A 24,062-nucleotide genomic window follows, 5' to 3' on the forward strand; every position below is an offset into this window, starting at 1 on the left:
TACAAGTGGACTCAATAAAAATGAAATTGAACTAAGGAGAGAAAGATATTGAAATGAAATTCCCTACATCCTGTTTCTGTTTGCAACTTCTGGAATGGGGGGGGGGGCAGGGGCTTGTTTAAAGTCTCTGTTAGCCGACGAGACATGAAAAAAATTAAAAGAAACTTTTTCTCTACAACACAATATACAACTTATAATCATACTGGCCAATGTCAAAAATATCATTATCAATTAATAAACGAAACTGGACAGCTCAACAAAATATTCTAAACTTAAAAGCCACAATTTGGAAGTACATGTATTATTAAAACAATGCAGTAACCTCAGCGGTATTAAATAATTCACAGGGGTAATAACTATAAATGTGTATTTTCTAGCTGTTTTTCTGTCATTTTTCGTCTCATAGATGGTAACATTGAGACAAAAAACCTAATGTTTGAAATCCCTGGATCAAGTTTTAGTGATCTATATTACTCTTAATCCTTTTAAGTCTCATTTAAAACTGTTTAGGTCAAAACCACATTCAGAATCAATGTTATAGTTCTTATTCTTACTGAGCTACTGTAAACTTTATAACCTGCCCCACCCCCTGTTCCACCCCTCCCCCTAATTGCAAACAAGTTGAGCGAACACACTTCAAGTCAACAATTGGAACATGTGTTATGTAATTTAAACATTAAAGTGAACCAGTTCATAACCCAAATCAGAATACTAAAAGTCAAAGTCACAAAATCTAATACTGTATGCCTCATGCCTCATTAACACTTCTCATAATTGGACACAAGTCTGTTTTGTTTTTTGTTCTGTTTACTTCTTTGATATGACTGGTTTGTACTTCCGATGTATTTTGTGCGCGACCGATGTAAATGAACCACATATCATCATGGTCAAAATACAGCATGCAATTAAGATTTCATTATATATTACCATGGTTCGTTTACATCTATCCCCCTACATTATTATTTGGAGTATGAACCGGCATTTACACCTGTAAATTGTTGAAGGAGAGTCAAAACTTTGTGTACCTACATGAACGGGGCATGGGCAATGTCACTGACAGGATATTATCACTTCACAGGCTACTGAATCATGGACATTTTTCTAATCATCTATCTTTTTGTTAGTTGCATTTGACCAAATGATAGCATGGCAGAAGGTACATTATCCCTAACACATTGCAAAGATGTACATACTATGTGATTTGACTTAACTACAAAAATTTAAACGAACCCTGTTTTCATTCCAACCAGTCAAAAATAAATCACAGACTACAATTAGTATAAAGGGAGGAATATCAGAATAGCAGATAACAAATATCATTTATAAGAGAACAGGTAAGTTTGTAAGGAAACCCCCATCACAATCATGACTGCTATAATCCAAAAAGGCTGATAAAAAAATTGTATGCATATGTTGTTGGCAGATGTATCCATGTACAGGGTATCCATGACCTTTGACACAGTGATGCAAATAGAACAGTACCACTACAGAACCAAGAATTTCCAAATGTAGTAGAAATTATGATCTTTGTATGGAGTAATATTTTTATAATTTATTACTCATTGAAATTTAATTGCAGATGGAAGTCCAAATATTTCACAGAAAGGTGATAACGGTCAAAACTTGACGCAGCATTTGCTGCTGATCTATTAAGATGAGGTTTAAATTCCTTCTTTTTTTTTCTTGTGCTACACTAAAATCCTGTATTAAACAATACAGGTAATTAGCTTGACTGTTAAGGTTTAATTTCAAAGTGTTTTCAAATATTAAAGGAAAAAGAAAAGTATCATTTATCACTCGATAAATTGAAAAGAAAATGAGATTCTTGAGTTTCAACCGGTATTTGTGTAGGATGTGGTAGGTTTTGGTAAAACTGTCATGAAACTGGTGACAGAATGTGAACAGCTGCTTCAAAATATGTTATATGGAAATAAATATATGGTTAAATGGTGGCTGCCCTCTCTATGTCTTTTGACCTGATAAATGTATCTACATTAACATGATATACACAGCATGCCAAAAAAACAAAAGGAAAAAAGAAAGAAAAGGAAATTGATCAGAGAACCCTCCTGGCAAGATCAGTAAAAGATCGACCTCCAACGACCAATCAGGATTACTCGCTGACAGCTTGTTACTATGACGATGTGATAAGCTACCATGTCAAGCAGAGAAACTGCAACGGCTGCCAAATAGCATGCAGGCAAGGCTGAATCAGTATCGAACAATAGAGACTATACCTGCAAACATGCAGTGTCAATTGTGTGAACCGCACGACACAAAAGGTCATGTGCGATGCAGCATGGCTGCAGCCCCCTCAGCTTCCTGCAAAATAGCATGCAGGCAAGGCTGAATCAGTATCAAACAATAGAGACTCTACCTGCAGACACACAGTGTCAATTGTGTGAACCGCATGACACAAAAGGTCATGTGCTATGCAGCATGGCTGCAGCCCCTCAGCTTCCTGCATCCCCAAGAATGACATCCATTCAATGGATCAATTGAAGCTCATGTGTAAGGATGGCATCTGAAGCAGATATATATTTGTAATACTATGAAATCGTAATTTTCTTTTACATAAAATTCTGCAGCATTGAAAATAAAGGAAAAAAGGTAACACAAATTGTGGATTTTTTTGTGTTTTTGGATTCCTTTGTTTAGAGTGAAGTATTTCAAATTTGTTTTCTATCTACATTGCAACTACTTCTTTATGTACACCCCCAACACAGCTGGGATAAATGCTAAAAAAGTATATTCATGGAAAAAAAATAACCAAACGATGTTCTCTACTCAAAGAAAGAGAGAGAGAGATTATAGCGCAATTTTTTACGTCTTCAGAGGAGTAATGTGTCCTATGGATTTCTTCTTCCAAGACACAGTGTATGAATTCCTTCTTAAAACTGATCTTACGTCGCTGGTAAACCTGAGAGCGTCGAGAAACGGTAGTAGACTGAGAAGGTTGATGTCAGACGCATCAGACATCCACGAAAGGATTGGTATGCCGTTATCTGTTGAAGAAGAACAAGATTATTGGAGATATCATTAGGATGGAATCTTCAGAGTGGTACAACATTGTCACAAGCAGATCTCTTGGCATACTTTGTTCAGCTTCAGTGATATATGCATTTCATTTGAATCTATGTCATGAATGTAAACATCAGTTACACAATCTGACAAAAAAATCTTCATTATTAAAAAAGCAATTTAAAAAATAAAAAATAAATTTTTTAAATAGTTTGAATTTATTTTTGTGGAGTTTTGAATGTTTCATATTTTTTTTCAGTTTTATGAGTGCATTTATCTGGCAAGTGACAGGGGGCTACATCATCAATGAAAGTATTAACTATCATTTTACTTAAATGGTAAAGAATTATCAATAACAAAATTTCACATCTTTATAATATAATAATGCTTTGAATTCAGTGAACAGGTATACTGTAGCTAAGCAAACCTCAAGCTGAAATCGAATAGAATATTCTGAGTCGCACTAAACTTCTTTAACATTTGACACATTGATATCGTAGAACAAGTACTGTACCATACTGTATCTGTTTAGCGTGGCATGATACAGTACAGTAAATCAAGCAAAACATAGGGTACTGGTTGAAATAACCATATATACTGTAACTAGAATTATGACCAATATAACTCAGAAAGTGGTGGAATTTTTATTACCCCTTTTGCCTATTATAGCCTAGAGCTTCACCCCAAAAAGGACCACATTGCGTCTGTTCACGACATCAAAAACTTTTACGATTGAAGTAGCGCCATTGTGTCTTTCAGAGTTTCAAATTACATCATCATAATGCGATCAACATTCTTCTACTTACCATCTGGTAATGCCAAATGTCAAGGAATCAGAAAGGCTCAATTTACTGTATAAAATGCTGAAAACTTAGCAGGACTACGGTAGACGTTTGTGTTGGGTTTTCAAAAATAACAAAGATCTACAGAACAGGAGAGTAAGGTTTTCTTCTTGATGTTTGAAATATGAATTTACTAACAGAGCTGTGTGTGCTTGAAGGGTATCAGACTGCACTGTATGTTATAAAAAGTTACAGACCTATACTACCAGATCCGCTTTCAAAATTGAATAACAAAATAAGTTGTACATGGGAACATGTTCTTGTAGTCACATATGTACTATTGCCGCCGTACAGTAGTTTCATGTCTGTTTCAGTGTCCAAACCACACTTGAGGTAACATCCATTCTGAGTTATATTCACATGAGATAGTTTTGCAGCATTTTATTTCAACAACTCTTAAAAACAACTTTGAAAGAAGGTCATATTGTGGGTCAAATGTATTGCAACTAGCTGTAGTATAAAATTGTACTGTCTGACTATAATGATCATTACCTACAAATGGCTAACGTAAATACAGCACTGTGATTCACCCACGAGTCGGTCATGATGATAAATCACTATGCAAAGGTTCAATGTGAGTGCAGACTCATTATTAATGTACTGGATAGCTGTCTGTTTTTATTATATAGCCAGTCTCACATACCGACAAGCTTCTAGGAATACAGAATGTAACTGGAAGCTAGCCAAAAGTGTGTTGTTCCTGTTTTCAAGCAGGTTAAACCAGGACATACAGTACTAATACCTAGAAGAAATTTTGCAACAATAGGATGTTGTTAGTTTCAATTGCAATAGCACATGTTTCTGTATAATTGCTATTGGTCTAGTTGAGCAGCAAAAACAAAATAATTAAAACTACACACTAAATTAATCTAAACTAAGCTGGATTTTTTATCACTTTTGCAACACTCTATTATTGTGTACTGTGATGCACAGTATAACTTGTGCTGGCACAGTAGTTGTCTAACTTATCAACAAGATTTACAAAACAGAGGAACTTTTAAGAACAATCGAAGTGTCTTGTGCCTATTCTCTTGCTGATACCAGGATATAGTGATACATGTATGGAAATAAGCTAGCTGCAATAGAACCATGTTACATTGTTTCAACAGCAATTCAAGTACTGGTCTAGTTGTGCAATCCATCTAGTACTGTACTTAAAGTACAAAAACAAATTAAACTAACTTTGAAAGATTGACTAATCTACAGACTTAAACAAATTTGACCGATTGGGTTCATTCTTGAAAGACTTCTGTGCATAATGTGTGAACACCCAACAACCGAGCCTTGGCGAGATAAAAAACTGTTTTCCACACATTTTTCAGACCCAGACAAGTCATTCCAAAGCTAGACCATTCTCGTTTTCTGAGTGGCATTATGCATCAGTAATATCTATCTGCCTTCAAAACCACTGAATATTGTAGATCTGAGTAGATCAGTTCCAAAAGGCAAGCCACACAAAAAGGTATTACAAAAACATGTAACCGAGATGATGGAACCACATGTACTAATTTTTAGTTGGGTTTTTAAGGTTCGGTTTGACAAATCCAAATAATAGTTAAACATAGTGTCTGTATAACCATGGATTAATAAGACCCAGAGATCTGAATAAGTACTAAACTGTTTACTACACATACTGTATGAACATTCTTGTGTCCCACCAATTTGATGTGCAATTTTAATTTCTGTTCATTGCCAATTACTGGTGCATCCTTTTTTGAGCTACACATACTGTACATTTATAAGCAAGGTATAATTTTTTGTTAAATTTAGCAGAGCAGTTTTGAAAGCCTTCAACTTTGATTGGTAGCTTCAATATGGAGGTACAGTATTTGGGAAAAACTCCCTAAATTAAAATTTGTGATATGGGTTGGAAGGACACTTAATTTCACCAGTGTGATCAAGCCACAGAATATTCACCCATAACTGGATTTAAAGAAGAGTCATAGTAACTTATCAATGTGATAACAACCAATTTGACAACCGGTAACAAGCAAGTAAGTTAACAATATAGGTTAACTTTAACTAAAAATCTACGCACCACACAAAACAAATTGATACTGCTTTTGTAAATCACAATCATAGATATAATGGTTGTCTCCTGAATACTTACCTGGGTAAAGTCTGTAGGCGCTTGGAGAATTATCAACAATAAATATAGAAGAAAGATCGCTATTAACAGCTGATAAGTCTTTGGCATAATAACCAGAGTCAGGTTTACAATGCTGGAAAAGAAAACAAAGAAATCAAGCTCACTGAAAGTATTAAGCATTAACCAATTAGTGAAAATTCCTGAACTTACCGAGTTGGATGTTTACCAGTGAGGAGCTTACCTGTCTCCTCATAACCTCAGCACTCTCTTTCTAACTTATCTAGAGTGAACTGGTAACCTTTTAACACTGTGGGCCCTCTATGGTTGGAAACCTGCGGCCAATGACCTCCCTTCTCATCCTCCTACCACCCAAAGTGTCTAGAACGTTCGTTTTGTGCTCGGATTTCTTTCCGATCCAAAAAATGCTACTTCCGTAGTTAATTGTGCAGTTTTATGGCACTCAGTCTCATTAAGATACAAAAGCAAATTTATATTGCCTATTGAAAGTAGAAATTCTGAAAAACAAAATTTCAAATTCTGTTTCTTCGACTCCTGTGAGATCAGATCAGATCAGATAATTATTTACAAAATTGGCCTTTGCATTTTCTTTACATTCAGTACTCTAGGTACAGTACTTCAACTGTTTTCCAAATAATGTGAACAGAGAGTGTTTAGTACTTAATAAATTAATTGCCATAATGACTAGAGCATTCATTTGATTTAAAGATGTCAGCTGGTTGCAGTCACTCAGGGACCATTGAGATTGTATGTTCTGTATACAGTAATCCAATATCAAATGATACTGTACAAGTTTGTACAGCAACACTGTTTCAGATCACTTGACAATCCCTGATGACAGGTCAAAGAGCCCCAAAATTGCTAGAATATGTACTGTATGCCAAAATGACCATGACTTTTAAAAATCTTTCAATGTACTGTACAATTGTTTTTTACATAAAGACACAGCCCAAAGTGGTTTGGTATTGAATTTACAGATATAATTCTCAAGGGTTTAAGGAAGCCAATGTCAGTTTTTTGATTTAATCCCTAAATTGTGGATGAATGCCGGCTTACATACATTCTTTTCCTGTTTCGATGAGTGTCCAGACTATACTGAGACTCACAACTAGCTGTCCATATGACAGAGCGGACCCAGCTTCTGTAGGCACCCACTCATTATAACCCCATCACAGCCACGGTGAACACAATTGTTTCATTATAACCTTTGAAAGGACAGAGCCATGTCCCAGTTTGCAAACCAAAAATACTAAATCCATGCTAGACTGTAGTTTTAAATTGGGAACCTAATTGTCACGGAGAGGACACTTTAACCTCTTGACCATATCTTCAAATTGGGTAGGACAATCTTTGTCCATCACTGAATCTACCATAACATATCAAGGAATGTCTTTGTCCAGTTTGTTTCCATTCAGTCCCACTAAAGCTTGCTTACAGTACACTAAAATACTTACTTGTCTGTAGTATCTTCTATTTAAAATCCCCCTTCCATTGTCTAACCTTTCTACCACGGGTGAACCATATATTTCCATGCTTGCTGTGAAGACAACTAAATCATACCACTGGCTTACCTGAGGAAAGAGATAGAGAGACAGAAACAATGATTGACATTAATGCCTCCGATAATTAATGAGAAAATATTCATACGTCTTACAGGGTTCTGCCCAGGGTGGAATGAGTGCCGGCAGGACTATCTAAGCGGAGCGCCACCATCGGTTGGCGCGGAGCGTACAAGAAAATTTGGGGTTTTGGAAACCCCCCAGATGGCCGGAAACGGCCCTTCCCGAGTATTCTGAGCCACATGTAGACAGCTTTGAAATGAGATCTCATGTCTGGAATTTTTCATAATTCATGAAAAAAGTTAGGACAAATATCTGGAGCACCAGAGTACAGACCAGCCGGTGGTGCCTATTAAATAAATGATTAACTCAATGCTAAATATTGTTTCCATGTTCTTGTAGAAAACGTAAACTCCGTAAAATACAATTAGTTGTGATTTTGTAGTTACGTGAGATCCGTTATAACCGCCGAGGTGGTTAGGCTATTTGCTATACACTTAACTATGGTAGGATATTATTTTTTCGGTATTTTTGGAAATGCTAGAAAATACTTTCTTTCCCCCCCCCCCGCTTAACACCAGATGTGGTCTTACGGTATATTCATAAATGGATGCACTAGAGCTTTGTTTACATGACATTAGTTGCATTTAGTACGATATGCAAGTTTGGCGTGAATTTTTCGAAAGTGCTTTGCTCGATCTTTCGTAAAATTTGAAAGGTGTATCCTACCACCTTTCCGTACACAATTGGTACACAATTGATTTTCAGTTTTTTTTCTCTATACGGTCAAGTGAATAAGTTGTACATTGAGTATAAACTCATGGCGAATGCAAAAAACGATGTGGGGATTTCCAGCAGACAAATGTTTTCTTTGCGGGATTACTGAGTCAGTTGAAGGGAATCCCGCACCTTAGTGGGAACACTGAACTGAAGTCAAATTCACACGAAAGAAAACGTTTACTAACCAACATACAATACAAATATAAAAGAACGTGGAATGGCAATATTGTTCAAAACATTTCCCGCGAGGCTGATTTATTACAGCAACCTTCCCGCGCTGGGCCGTGGGTGTCCGTGTGACACGTATACCCTGAAGCTTGCGAAATAGCCATTGTAAGTGGGTTGGGGACACATCATTACTCGTTGGTATTGTGACTAAAATTGAGAGCACGCTCTCTGAACATTTTCCTTTTGCTTCTGAAACTTTTCTTGTGAAATTTTACTTTTTTTTTTAATAGATGTACTTATTTGTCCTTTGTGTTTTTTTTTGTTTTTCGTCCCGTTTTTTTTTCTATTTTTTTTTTTTTTTTTGTCCGATTTTTTTTTTCGCCAGCCGGGCTAGATTTCCCGCGTGCATCGCGGATTTCCCGCGAACCTGGTTAGGACGGTTCGCAAGGTTTTCCAGCCCTTGTCACTCGTGCCTTATGCAATATGATGTAAATTCACCCGCTACGAAGGTTAACGGCCGTATGCGTACTAGCTAGCTGGATAGTGCCTGTGTCTCGCGCGATAAAAAATATATGTAAATGAAACTATCAAAAGTACGATCGGGAGTTGGAAACGGAAAACAGTCATTGGTCTGGAATGCGGAACTCTGGTAATTTTTACTAAGTATGACACTGTGATGTGTTGGATATTTTGAACAGTTATGAACTGGATTTTCCCTAGTCTCAAACAGATTGTTTCTGTACGTTCGACCCTCCGGCTATGGAGCTGTTTTTTGGAGTTCCTATCGAAAATAAGTGCCGGTCGGAAAAGTCACTCAGGCAGATTGTGGCGGTCGGTAATTCAGCGTGCTGGTCGGGCCCGACCGGCGCCGACCGGCAGCGGCAGAACCCTGGTCTTAAAACTTTAACACACAGCACCACGGCAGAATACATACATGTACAATGTGCACATACTTGATGAAGTGCATGGACGTGATAACGCTGGCATCTCCGGAGGATGTGCCCGGCAGTTCTGAATGCCGCCCAGCACAAGTTACAGTATCTTTCAAAACATTTTCTTCCAGGCACTTTTTTTATGCTTAATTTAACAAATTTTACCATTACCAAATATGGGTGAATACTTGGCACAGACGTTAGCATCAGAATAGGAAAACAATAGCACCATTTGCAGTCTTAGCATTATTTCATTAGTAAACATTTTCCAAAGGTGAAGGGGCACCCCACCTGAGACCCCTCCACCAAGACTTGGATCACACTTTCACACAAATCTGCCTGGTACTCAAATATTGATGAGTACATGTATCCCTGCAGTCGCCAAACATGGTCCAGTACAGTACAACTACTTGTAAAATGGAAAATGTATAGCACATTTACTGTACATACAAATATTAATGTCAAAATACAATTTTTTTTTTTACTGCAGGCTAACATCCTCTACTATGTATACTGCATTGTACACTCACACCCGATCAAAATTTTGCTTGTTTTCGGAATGCATCTTACTGTACTTCCTAAACATTTGCAAAACAGGACGTACTTTCTCAAGTATGTACAGTGTGTCATACAATACATGTATGTGTATTCAGCAATTTACGGTAAAATTTGATTTCCTTGAAGGTAAAATGTGTTTCACATTCAATGAAGTAGTATGTACAGCATGAGTCTACTATACAATTTGTGAAAAGCTACAGATTAGAGCGTGAACCCCCTTAGGCCAAGACTGTTTGCCTACCGTACAGTACTGTAGGTAGACTGCTAGGGAAACGTGTTAAAACCAGTGCTACGAGAGTCAAAATATGCTGTGAACGTGTAATGAAGAGATCACCATACAGTACAGTACAGTACAGTACAGTACAGTTTCTTTAGTATTTTGGCTAATTCTTTAGCTAGTTCGTGTGTCTAGCTTACTTTCGCTTTAATACTGTACAATTATATCCCAATCTTAGTTCTGTGATTACTGTATTCATGAATTGTTTTGGAATTTATGTAAATATGAAGACAATATAGTAAACCAGATCTATATTTAACAAAGTTCTGGGTATTTAGTGACTCATTGCATGAAGCCAATCTTGACATCTATACTAATGTACAGTGTACTCCATCTATGCTGATTTATGAAAAATATACAGTTGAACTTTAACTAGAGTAAGCCCTTCCCCCCCACCCACCCAAAAAAAAAAAAAAAAATTGTAGGGAACAATTAAATAACACCATTTGATTCTAAGAAAATTGCTCCCAAGGCTATCATTTAACAAATCAAAAACATTTAAAAAAATATATTTCCTTCAATTTTGAAATGCAAATCTTGACTATTAGAACACTGTGATCAAGCTTGAGACCTTAGCCTTGAACACCTTGAAGGCCTACTGTACACTGCACATGTATACTGTAGAGCTCAATCTCCAAACTGTATAGTTAATCTTTGTCTGTCTGGTTCACAACCAAAGCATCTCTCTGGCACTCAAGAAAAAAAATTACTTGAAAAACCCTACCATGACTGCACATTGAAAGAGATTTTATAGCCACAAAATTTGTCAGTGTTTATTACTATTTTCTACAAATTATTTTCTGTGCTCAACTAAACCTTACTTGATGAAAACATTAACGACATTAGTTGACCCTTTGAGTAAACATCTCTGCATAGCAAAAACATCCAGGGCAGCTGTAGAACTGTAAGTAACTTTTTTTACATTTCCGGAAATGTACACACTTGATCTCTTAAGTCCAAATGGCAAAACAATGATAAAAGACAAGGTTGTTGTTCTGCTTGAGGATGTACAGTATGCTACAGTCTGCCCTTCAAGTGAGCACTACAGTATCATTGACTGGATCCTTCAAATTTCAACAATAATGTGTAGTATGTGTTGTTTATATTGCAAAGTGTTGGTACAATAGATACTGAAATAGGCTGGTAGAATTGCTTGCAAATGCAATGCAAATTTAATCAATAATAGACAAGGGAATACATGTTGGCCAAAATGGAAGAAACCTCAGAAAAAGAGAACCAAAGAACTCCTTTGCTTGGATTGTAACCTTTCTTTGACTCTTCAGGAACTGTAACTGAACTATTCTACTTGTTTATACTCAAAACTATTTATAGAAGGTTAAATAAGTCACAATACCACATATTGCAATGGAACCTAGGCACATCATGTACCTACTACTGTAGTTGATATACGTTCATAATGCACACACAGATTGTACAGTACATGTATACAAACATGTACAGTATGTATCACAACCATATTGCACAGCTTCCAATACAATACTGTACAGTAGAACTTAATTCCAAATAGACTGAAAACCGTTAATGGTAATAAGAAGTAATATGAATATCAAGAAAAAATTTTTCATTGCTTTTTTGGATGATTAAATTGTTTTTTAATTTGAAAGAACTTTGTTAAAAACAACTTCATGAAAGTGTCAAGTCTTATACCCCCAAAATAAAGAAAATAGTAAAAACTTTTGACAATTTTTGATAGTTTGCTTTGTGCATGTGATTAATTTACTAAGAGTCCTTGAGGTGTCTGGGTTACAGAATGTTAGTGCAGAGGTCATGTTAAAGCTGGAAATATGTCTTACTTTGATGAGCTGCATAATATACAACATTTTCGGTGAGAAATACTGTACTTTGTACTGTAAAGTTTAGTAAATTTGCAGGAAAATTGGGAAAGAATTACATGGGAACATCTGATTCAAATATTTTATGTCGACTATCTAAATTCTAATTTTCTCCAATCCTTATTTGATGTCGACTACTTAAATTCTAATTTCCTCCAATCCTGTATCCTTGCTTCATTTGCAGTTTCAGTTAACTAACTTAACTGTATATATTGTGGTAATACCACTGTTTAACATTTGATAATTTTACTGGAAAGAACCACACTCCGTCCCGAACCACTGTACTACAGTATGAGCACAGTACTACAGTAGTACAACTCAATGTATGCAGATCTTAGCTAAATAATATGATACTATGTACAACACATGTATAGTAGTCACCTACAATACTGTACTCAAATAAACATTAATACAGACCTTAGCTTAAACAGAAAGCAGAACTTAAATGCAAATTGACTCATTGCCAAAATTGTTCCATAAAAGGCATACTGTATAACACTGTACAAAAGATTTCTGTTTTTGATCATTGTTGAATGATACAGTAAATGGTGATATTCTCATATCCATTGATGTGTAGCCTACCAGCGTACAGTAATAATATTGTAAAAGTCAAGAATAGAGTTCATTCATATTGTGCTTGAAATCAGAGCTCTTGTAAACAAGGGTTACAGACTTTGACCTCTACTAAAGACAGTATGTACTGTAATGTAGGTTACTTGTTCTCAAGTATGTACACACTACAAGTGTAGTTAATTTACATTACATTTTATATCATGTATCAAATTCATACAAGGCTTACTTCGGGAGCTGTTTTTACAAGGTTTTCAGACCTTTACCTAGAGATAAAGTATTTCAGCTCCCTAAACATGACAATTTTGAATTTCCCAGACCTGTCTTACAATTTGAAATAATATTAATAATAATACAGTGGATTTATATAGCACCAAGTCAGACACACGAAGAAGCTACTCTGGGCGCTTTAAAACAAAACAAGTCCATCGCTATCAATTGGACATGTAAAGGAATGCGTTTTATCAAGTTTAATACAAACAATTCCAACTAGACAGTCTCTGTTGGTCTTTGACCTCCAACAGAAAACAGTAAAGGTGTTTATTCACTTTACTAAACTGGATGTACTACGTATGAAGTTCATTGGATCTTTACCTATCTACAGGATTTTGAGATAATCACTTTATAATGCTGGGGTATGATCTGCCTAGACAGTACATGTAGATTATGAGATCTATGTACAATATACATGACATTACAGGCAATCTTTGTCTACTATACAGACATACTGTAATGTAATGTATATTGTAATCTTTTAAATAGTCTTTCACCTAGACTACTGTAGTCTGTGACACCGTAACTTAAAATCATACAACTTACATAATTTAATTACTTTTACAAGCAGCCCTGAAAGAGAAGAGTAAATATTGAATTTTAATCTTGGAGATCTGGTAAATAACAGTTACAGTATAGCAACAGATAAACGTACAAAGTTCAAAACCTATGTACGCATAACAAGACCTACTGTACTGTACTGTACAAAAGGACATCACAAATTATGTGTGTTAATTAAAAAAACTGGCTTGGTGGTTTAATAATTAATAAAGATTGGAAATACACAATTTAATTACTTACTCTTCTGTCTGTTCTCAGATACAGTCTCCCAAAACAAAAAGTTTTTAGAGCAGCTTTATAAGTTGATTTTGAGAAAACACTTTGCAATGATTTTGATGGTAAATCAGGTACGAAAAGAAAAGTGAATGATTTAGCGAAATATACAAGATTTAGTTTCAGTGGGACATTTAATTTTGCATATAAGTGAATTTGTTTTTTGAGCTTCCAATTCAAGCTATGCATTTGATAAAAACATATCTGAAATGAACAATTGGTCATGAATGCATTTCAGAGGACATTGAGTCATTGCTTTTTTATCACCAAGTTTTGACATATGAACTAAGTGAGCTCTTTTAGTATTCATGCTTGGTCTTTCATAACAGCCTTTGTCAGAGAGTTGCAACCTGTTATTATATTTGTTGTTGTTTTAGTTTTATGTAATTACAACCTAGAACTGAATTTTCAGGCTGTATTGCTACCAAAAAACAAAACAAAAATCCAAGTTACTTTAATAGCTATGCAGATATTAAAAACAGCAATATCCCAAAGCACACGTGACTCTGATTGACACGTTGGGAGGAAATTTAATAACATTTTTGAAAATGGTAGAAATGCCATTAATTTGTTGGTCAGTATGACTTTATGCAAATTTCACAACTCCCTTTGGTTCCACACTACCAACCTCAGGTGGCCGGACTGCAGACTTATTATAAAATGCCTTCAATGTGCCGGACATACAGGTGTTGTAACAAAGCTACAAATGACTTTAAAACATCACTGGCCATCATCCTAAATTCACTAGACTGGTCAACAGTATATCGTTTTGGTTCACTCTTTCCGGTCAAACATCGGTTTACTAACAGATCAAAAGTATTGACTTCTTCGAAGTAAAGGGAAAACTTTTAGCGGCTCTTCGGTCGCATCAGACGACCAACTTTCTGTCGGGGCGACCCACAATCACCTTTGGAGGTCGTCCAGGGGGAGGACTAGTTGTTTAAAACAAGTTCAAATTGCATTGTCAATGAATACCCCTATTTTAAAGCACTGGTTAAAAATACATTGCCAACAAACCCTACATATCACTCCTACAGCATTGTGTACATATTGGTCATGGTTATTTTACTATATTTTTTGGGCCATACAAATTGCTGGTACGACAACCAAACAGTAAACCCTCCCTGATTGTCCAAGGGACAACCATATACCAATAACTAAAAATCTTATAGAACAGGATATTAACATACTGTAAATGTATGATACTTGTCAATAATGTCATCACACTGTAACGACCTAGAATACTGTTTTGGAAACAGGGTCCAGGAAAAGACCTGTACTGTAAATTGCAAGTCATTTGAATAGTCCGGGACAATGTAAATCTTTGATTATCACCGCCACGTTCCTAAGTACTGCTACAAATTTCTGGGGTAATATTTCAATTTGAGCGATATCATCACAGATTGTAACTTACAAATAAATTTAGCAGTCAATACTCTGGTTGTAGTGTCATTGTGTATTTTGGAGGGTACTCTGAACTATTGCACAGTACATATACTGTATACTGTATTTGCAATTTTTTTTACAATGAAAGTGAATCGACACATTTATAAACTCTTAAAACAAGTAGCAAAAAAAATTTAAAAAATACTTACAACATTCAAAAAGAAATCAACGTGAGGTCTTTTGTAAACATAAAACCTTTCAGGAAGACCATCTATAGTAATCTGCAAAAAGAGAAAATATTAAGAAATATTTTAATTAAAGTTTTGTACTGCCAAAAAAAAGGGAGTTCAACACAGTCATTTTAAGTATCTTATAAACTACAGTAATACAACTAAATAAATCCCACTACACACTTTGTTTTCTGCCAGTGCATGATCTAAACTACTGTATGGTTGTTGAGAAGTGGGCCAAGTGGGGGGGGGGGAGTGGAGGGCCAATGGGCGCAGCTACTGTACTATTCTGTTAATCGTACTGTATCCTTCTCCAACAAAGAAAATGATTTCCAACAGATTGAAATTTATGCAAATGTAGTCACACTTTTATACATGCTTGCATCACGGTCTCCTGTAATTTGGAAGTTTACTATGCCCTCCAGCTCCCTGCCACTACTCCCCTCCAACACTCCCCTCCACCACTCCCCTCCACCACTCCCTGGAGTTCAAATTTTCATCGTCTGTTCTTGCAAGTAGTACACAAATATGACTGTGCAAGCAAATGTAATGTTGTAAACCTCTGGTAACTGTTAGAAGACTGAACTAGAGAAGACATTATGCAAAGAAACAAATGTTTGTCTAGCAGGCACTCAAATAATTGACCACTGGATGATAAATCCTGGACTTGTAAATTTACTGAACTGATGACAAATATTGTGATACAATCTGAACCAACACGGAGTACTGTACGTCAGTTGGGTCTGTTCTTTCTGACAGTACTGCCGACTTTGGCCATTCTCTGTTTACCTTTCAACTGCATCGAATTTCAAACTATGCTTTCAATAACGGTTCATCAGAGACTATTTAAAGAACAATCTATATGCAAGAGGTTAATAGTGAGGGGAAAGAAGAAATTGAGTGGGTGTTGAACGCCTTCAGTTTTCTGCTACAAGTTCTACAGTACCAATCATTTACATCAACAGTCTGTCTGAACATAAAACAGTTTTATAGCAGCTTGTCAGAACTACACATTGTAAAGCCTAGGGCAGTAGACATTCAAACCCAGGTCTCATTTCCTGCATCATATATCTACATTTAGTGAATACCTTTACTGTACATGTATACTGTATAACACAACCAAGGTTTCACTTTGGCGAGGTTGACTTCCAGAAAGATGTCTGTAACAGATTAAGGGGCCTACTTAAAGGACTAACGGAAGATCATTGAAACTCAACTATCAAAATACACAATAGGATCAAACTGATCCATTTACTGAATGATTTAATTCCCCAAAAACAACAAAGATAAATCTTCTCTCTTCGGAGATAAAAGTGTTCACGGTTCTTGATATAATTGAACGTGACAAAGACTTGTGCAAGCCCTATTTATGACATCCTACAGAGCAGTGCTATGTAGAGAGTACACTGCTTGAGATCTGTATCTCATGTTTTTCATTGTTTTCAGTTTGTGATGTATATACTGTATGGTAGTAGGTAATGTTGAACAGATGATGCTAAAAGTTGTACATTGTGTACATTACTTACCACTGTCTTTGTTTCACTAAAGGCACTACATTAATTACTGACTTCACCATTAAAATATTAGCAGAAAAACAGAGGTACAAAATTAACCTTACAAAACATGGAAACCTTGGCTCTCTTAAAAATTAAGGAGACAAAATTTTTGTTTCAACATTTGGATGGATGTTTTTCAATCGCAAAAATCTTTAGAACACAAGATGATGATGGTGGATGGGATTGCTTCTCCTTTAAATAGTGAAATTAAAATTGACCACAACTGCACCCAGACAATGGCTACATGAACATACAGACACACAGTAACAGACACACAAATTGATACAATGTGCTGTATCTTGACTCTTGAGTGCTAAACGTTGATCCAGTAAATAAACAAAACTTAAAGTTAGTAATGTTGATGGTTATATGTCACATGAATGCTAAATTGTAAACAGAGGGTCTCAACAATGGCACCAATGGTTAATGGAACCAATGGTTGAGTGGGTGAGTGGGGGGAGGTAAGTAGATATGGGTGTTTGAGTGGGAGGTGTAGGGGGGGGAACTGGGGTGGATGAGTGGCATCTTTACAGCTGGGTTCTGTTTTCATTCATCCCTACCAGTAAACAACCTGTTTGCTAAATGGAACTGTGTGGTAAGTACTGCACCTAACCCACTTTACTTTTACTGCTGTAGTGGCTGGAGTTTATATAGTACACAATTCACGCTACTTACAGTACTTTATAATTGTTATCCGAGATCTTTCTACCTTAAAACAGCGTCACATCCTGATACAGAAACAGATCTGGCTAATGAAGCAGGAAATAGCTCATGCAATATTTATTATAAGTACTGTAACATGAATGGTCATTACACTCCTCCATAGTAAGTTGCACACATTGCCTTCATGTCATGAATATTCATGTACTCTATGTCCAGGTTTTAAAAGAACTGACCCATGATATAAACTAATAAGTCTGTAGGTTGCTGATAGAATTGATAGACACACCTATACATTACTGTGTACAATGTTCACGTACAGTGATATATACTGTAGACAACACAATAAATGGTTACCAGTTACCTACAGTAGTCAGCACATCTTTCTGTACAACATTTCCATGAGCCTTTGCCTGCTCTATCCAATGTACCATACATTCACAACTTCAAGCAACCTTAAAGCCCAGTCACATCTCACCGGATTGCAATAACGGAGAGGGAACGAAGACAAAAAATGGCACTCCGTTGATGTACGTTAGTATCCGTTTAGTATGCGGTTCTCCTCCGTCCATCTACATTTCATTACCGGAAGGGTCCGGTTTGTCCGGTGTCGATTTTGAACATGCATAAAACTTGGAACGGACATCCACCGAAAAATGTCTCCGTTATTTATTCGTTACTAATCCGTTACGCTTCCGTTTTATCAGTTTCTCATGCGTTTTGTTCGTTCTGTATGTGTTTGGCATACTGTATTTCTCCGTTCGTCTCTGGTTATTGCTATTGCTCACCGGATCATTAACGGACAAAGAACGGATGGAACGTAGAAGTGCAGTACATATACCGTATATTCGACGGACGCTAACGTAGAAATAACGGAAGTGCAAAGGAATAGAACTGACAATGAACAGATAGGTAACGGACGTTACACGGAAGAAACGGAAGAACTCAGGCCAGGAAAGTATAACAGACGGACATAGAACGGAGATGCAGCGTCACCTCCACCTTGTCCACTCCAAGCGTCCCACGCCTCATTCTGCTCCTATAACCTCTACCGTCAACACATACATCATGGACCCTTCAGAAAGATTCAAGCTTTAGACCACAGTGTCAGCTTTACAAGCACAGATGCTTATCATTGAAGCCAACATCAAGACCAATGAACAAGTCAAGAAGAGAAGGAAAAGACGTGCTCGGCTGAAATGCTGGTCTAGGGCCTTGCTAGGTTCACAGAGAAGACGGCAGTGTGGTCTTTATGACCAACTAGTGCAGGAGCTGCGAATGGAAGACCAAAATCTCTCATCAACTTCATGAGGATACCCCCTGATTTCAAGGCACTCCGGAAGCCCAGGTTTTAGGCCGTTTCTTCTCCGTTGCTAGTCCGGTATGTCCGTTACTTTTCCGGTACTCCTACGTTTTGTATGTTCTTTATCTGTTAATTTTCCGTTGTAAATTCGTTACTATCCGTTGGTGTTCGTTAGTTCGTTCGTTGTTGCTCCATTGTTCATCCGTTGTTCGTCCGTTGCTGTCCGTCCCTTGTACGTTTGTAATTCATTTTCGCCGTTGAACGTCCGGTACGCTGCAACCCCCAGATGCATGCGCGACAACTTTTGCCAACGGAAATAACCGGATGACTGTTTTTCGCGCGTACTCTTGTCCGTTCTTTCAATCCGGTGAGATGTGACTGGGCCTTTAAGTACAGTACTTTACCCTACATACTGTGCACTATAAAATAATTGCAACATTTTACTGAGCGACACGTCCTACATGTTATACTCCAGTACACCTATACACCTTTATGATATTCTCTAAATGGAAACATTAAATATCTTACATACAGGGTACATACCTTAAGTACAAAATCAGGTGGAGTGCTGGGTCTATTTGGTCTCATTTTACCCACATGTTGCGAATGTACTAAAGTTTCATCTAAGTCCAGTATCATTGTTTTCCTTTTAACAAGCTCTGTGGAAGTAGGAAAGAACAAAATGATATTTTTTCCCCCATCAGTGGTGCTAGGTAATCTCAGTGCTGTGGTGTTCTAAACCATGCACAACAAGTGCCTGTTTTTAGCACAGACTATACACTTTCTAAAATGATATTTTTTTTAAACTACAGCAAGCTCAGATTTCACAAATAATAAAATTGGCCTGCATGATTTACATACAGGGATATACTGTAGAAAAAAAAATTGTAAATATTTGCTTTTACAGTAATCCATTATAAATACCAGGCAATTGGCTTCACGCCAGGTTTATATTGCAAATTAATTTAATATTCCATGTGATCAAGTTTCCATGTCAGCCACATTTCTGCTTCGTTGAACAAGTCTGTTCATTCAAGCATCCAATGCAAGATCAATACTGACGTTGACAATTTTGACTTACAGCCTCCAATTAAGCATGCATACTGTATCGTTAATTATTTGTGAGTGAAATTGTGACATTAATTACTATAAACCTCGGAATCATATATAACAGCAACCAAAGTGTTGGTTAAAAAAAAGAGAAAAAGGTAAATTTATGAAAAGGCAATCCCACATTGAGGTCTGGAAACCAGTGAAACCACTTTGAGAATTGTCTAAAGTACAGAATGAAAGACATGATACTGTACCAAACTTATAACATTTATAACTAAAGTTGTATGTTAAGTGCATATATACTATGTGAACAGTGAGTAGCATCCAGTGTGGTGTGTTTGGCTGTCATTAAGTGCTGTACAGTATGTCATATATACTGTAGAAAACCGTGTTAGATGACCAGTGAGGTATTTGTTCAACTTTAAGAGCACTGCTATAATTTAAATGACATGGATACAATATTAACCAAGGCTGACCTTTGACCTAAATTCCCTCATGTGGTAATGTTCACTTTCATATCAGTTCTGATATAAGTCTGACAGTCAGTTCTAGGTCAAATGTTGACAAAAATACTGCATCCATACACACAGATCATTGATCATATTTGGTTTAAAGCTGTGGTGATTCAAACTTCACTAATTAATAATTATTTCAGTACTGCTCAACAAAATTACTTCTAAATCAAGCATAAAAATCAGGATTTCCATTCATACTTACGAAGTTTGTGCCTAGAGATGGGGCATAAAGGAGATATGTCATATTTAACTGTCTGGTATTGAATAATCTGTAAAGAGAATGAAAGACACCAATGTTATTAATTGTCAGCTAAATATATCATGTAACAATAACATGCATTCATTTTCTTTGATAACATACAGTATATAAAGCCATATCAAATTAAGCTATTTGAGGCCAAGTACTGTACTGTAGCTTGGCATCATATGAAGAGTGCCAGCAGGGCAGTGTACCTACAGTATGCCTAGGGAATGGTACCTACAGCAGGCCTAGGGCAGGGTACCTACAGTAGGCCTAGGGCAGGGTACCTACAACTGTGTGCTTAGAGCATCGTACCGACAGTAGGCCTAGGGCAGGGTACTGACAGAGGTACAGTAGGGCTGTCGTTGATTACATAATGGGGGCATGAAGGGTACAGGAAACAGTACTGTACTTGCATAATTGAAGCACAAAATGGAGTGACCTTACTGCATATGTTTCTTGTCATAAGTTTGTTTCTAAAGACCACCAGTGAGAGAGTCTTTGTGCTTGCAGAAAGCAAGTGTCAAATGATGCTTGCACGTTACATGTAGTAAAACTCAATCATTACTGTCAGCTTGAACATACAGTATGTACACTTTATATTTCCTTTGATTATTCACATCTTATGAAACATATATGCTGTCAGAGCACTGTACGTTCAATGTTTAAATATATATTTGCGATTGTGATTTAAACAATTTGACATGGTCATACAAACAAACATTAAAATTGCAGTTTCAGATCGTTGCATGCAACATTGTTGTACAGAGCTTATAGTGTCATACACACAAATTTCAAGAATGTTTCTAAGAAATAGTGAAGGCGTAATATCGATTCTGGCAAAAATTATCGCGATAGTATCAAAACAAAAATTTGTTTTCCAAAATATCAATAAAGGCCCTTTTTTAAATTGTTGTCCAAATATCTGATCGGAAAACTATAATCAGCTCTGGGGGTCATCTAACTGACGACTATTTGCTAATACACATCAAGTACAGATTGCATTGACTACCGCGTAATATAGGAAAACAGTTAAAATTTGGTATCACCCTCCATCACTTTCGAGATGAAAGTCAAAGGAGTAGTTAGGCCAATGACCGACGCTTAGAATTTTTAATGGCCAAAGGCTGGTGTTCTATTTACTGAATCTAAACATCAATCCTAGGCTATAATGTACAAATTGGTCATTATTTGTAATGTTGCTACTTTGTCGGACAACCAAACTTGCTATATGTACACTACTGTATTCTGCATATATAGCCTAGTACTTGGGAAAATATAGTAATAATGATTTAAAATCATAACTATTTGCTTTAGATTGAGTATTGTATGACATTGCTTGAAAACTACTATCAATAAATATGTAATAGCAAAGCAACATTAGTACTAACTGTTGTAGGCTAAAATTGAGCGGAATAATTAACTCATCGGTTCATATAAATTAGACCTAACTTAGGCCTAGGCTATGCATTGGTATTGGAATAGCGCCCGCCTTTCATACTGAGCCTACATAGGCCTAATAATACTTATATAACGCTAGTACTGTTAGTAGGTCGTTACTAATGTAATGTAGGCTAGGCTTTACCTTCCTACAGTTCTTCCTGATTAGACAGCAAAAAAACTCCCACAACTTCGACGCAACTAATATCACCATCCGAAAACCCATTAGGAAAAAAGTAGGCATTTATTTGGTATTTTGCTAGTACTGTGTAAGATTAGGAGAAATGTTTATACTTGATAATTTAAATGTACGTGTGTAGATCTTTCAACTTCCGTTGCAGTTCCCGTTAAGCGTTATAAACTAATATCGCTCCGTAAATTTTCCCAGTCCAGTAGTTCTCACCCATGACCCCTCATACAATATACAGGCACCACATGTTTGATCACATGGTTTACCTTTGGCAGACATATCTGTCATTGTGTGCAATACATGTAAATAAATCGATAATTTACGATCAAATAAGTCCCAAGGAAAGCAATCATCTCAATCTTGGTATGTACATTTAGAAGAGATACTGTTAATACACTTATGATGAGTTGAACTTCTGCTCTGAGCATCCATGTCTCTCTGTTTACGTGTATGGTACTTTGCAGTTAAGTGGCATTTCACTGATATTTTCATAAACATTGTTTAGGCGTCCTCTCCAAGTAAATGACAAGCAACCGCAGAATCGTATTAATTTTTATGCGAGGATCCCGGGTTTGCACCCTATAGCTGTTGTACAACGTGTACGTGTAAGGCAAGCAAAATGACAAATAAATTGAAAATCGAAAAACCTGTTTATTCTTGATAATCCAGATTAATCGATTGATAATCAATTCTATCAGTCGAAAATCTAGGTTTAAGAGTTGGTCGAGAATCTTTGATTGTCGACGATAAACCTGGATTTTTCAGTTAAAATTCTAGGCTTTTATATAAATAACTTTGATAAACCTGGACTACAAATTGAAAATCTGAGATTTTCCAAGCGTTTTTCGATATTCCAAGCGTTATTCGAGAATCAAGGTTTCTCGGTTGAAATTAAATCTTGGTTTTTCGCCGGGCGAAAATCCAGGATTCTCGGCTGATAAACCTGGCTTATCAAACTATCAAAATTGTTTTTCTATTATTGGGCATTTAGCCATATGTGTAGTCGATCATTATGGTGCCTTTTTACTTGGTCTCTCGGCATCTTCAAGCAGAAACATAGTCAGTCTGAGGGGGGGGGGGTTGGGGCGGGGGTAGCCTGGAATAGAACACGAGCCCGGCCTAGGGGTCCAGACGCTTTGAGAGGCGTGGTCGGCCGGATCCCGGGGCAATTAGGTCACCATGCAGGCTCCCGTTGTTCACTCTTCAGTTTCCTTAAGTTAAGTATGGGAATTAAAAGTTCATCCTATACTTTTCCCGGGCGCCCCCCCCCCTCATATTTTCCTGGGCCTCACGTTGTCGGCCACTCGCCCTCTCGAAGGCTTCAGCCCGGTTGGCTTCAGATAAAGCCTAAATAAACCTGTGTCTCTAACAAAAACACAAAACGATGGTTGGGCTTGTGGCTCCTTGATATTTCATGATGGTCCTGGTCCTACTGATTGCCCACAGACATTCTATACATTTGAATTACATATATGCAATTACATGTTGAAGCAAAGTGCTCTAATGATGGCATTTTTTTTTCAACTTGCTTAACCATTATTGCAATTTCCAGCATTTTGGGAGACAATGATCGGTAATTAATAACATGATCAGGAAATCTAATGAGCAAATTGAAATATAAATTACTTTAAATCAGCAAATTTCTGCTTTTGTTTAACTATGCCTGACAAATAAGGATTCACTCCAGGCCTTCCTCATCGGGGGGAATTGTTGC

The 24,062-nt window shown here is 36.7% G+C and overlaps 1 protein-coding gene across 2 annotated transcripts; it reads right to left on the reverse strand.

Moving 5' to 3' along the window:
* Nucleotides 1–2,620: 2,620 nt before the first annotated feature.
* Nucleotides 2,621–22,595, reverse strand: LOC139975825 (CTD nuclear envelope phosphatase 1A-like). 2 transcript variants are annotated; one of them, XM_071984036.1, is made up of 7 exons: nt 22,304–22,562; nt 20,680–20,746; nt 19,453–19,568; nt 15,370–15,441; nt 7,425–7,541; nt 5,974–6,085; nt 2,621–3,005 (listed from the first exon to the last, which is right to left on the reverse strand). In XM_071984036.1, exons 1-7 carry the CDS (start codon nt 22,400–22,402, stop codon nt 2,824–2,826), a joined length of 765 nt encoding a protein of 254 aa, XP_071840137.1. In that variant the 5' UTR covers nt 22,403–22,562; the 3' UTR covers nt 2,621–2,823. The 2 variants fall into 2 exon arrangements, with proteins under 2 accessions (XP_071840137.1, XP_071840138.1); XM_071984037.1 differs by lacking the exon at nt 15,370–15,441 and having other exon boundaries at nt 22,304–22,595.
* Nucleotides 22,596–24,062: the final 1,467 nt, after the last annotated feature.

Source organism: Apostichopus japonicus, chromosome 11 (assembly GCF_037975245.1).
Source record: "Apostichopus japonicus isolate 1M-3 chromosome 11, ASM3797524v1, whole genome shotgun sequence".
NCBI classification, from domain to species: domain Eukaryota; kingdom Metazoa; phylum Echinodermata; class Holothuroidea; order Aspidochirotida; family Stichopodidae; genus Apostichopus; species Apostichopus japonicus.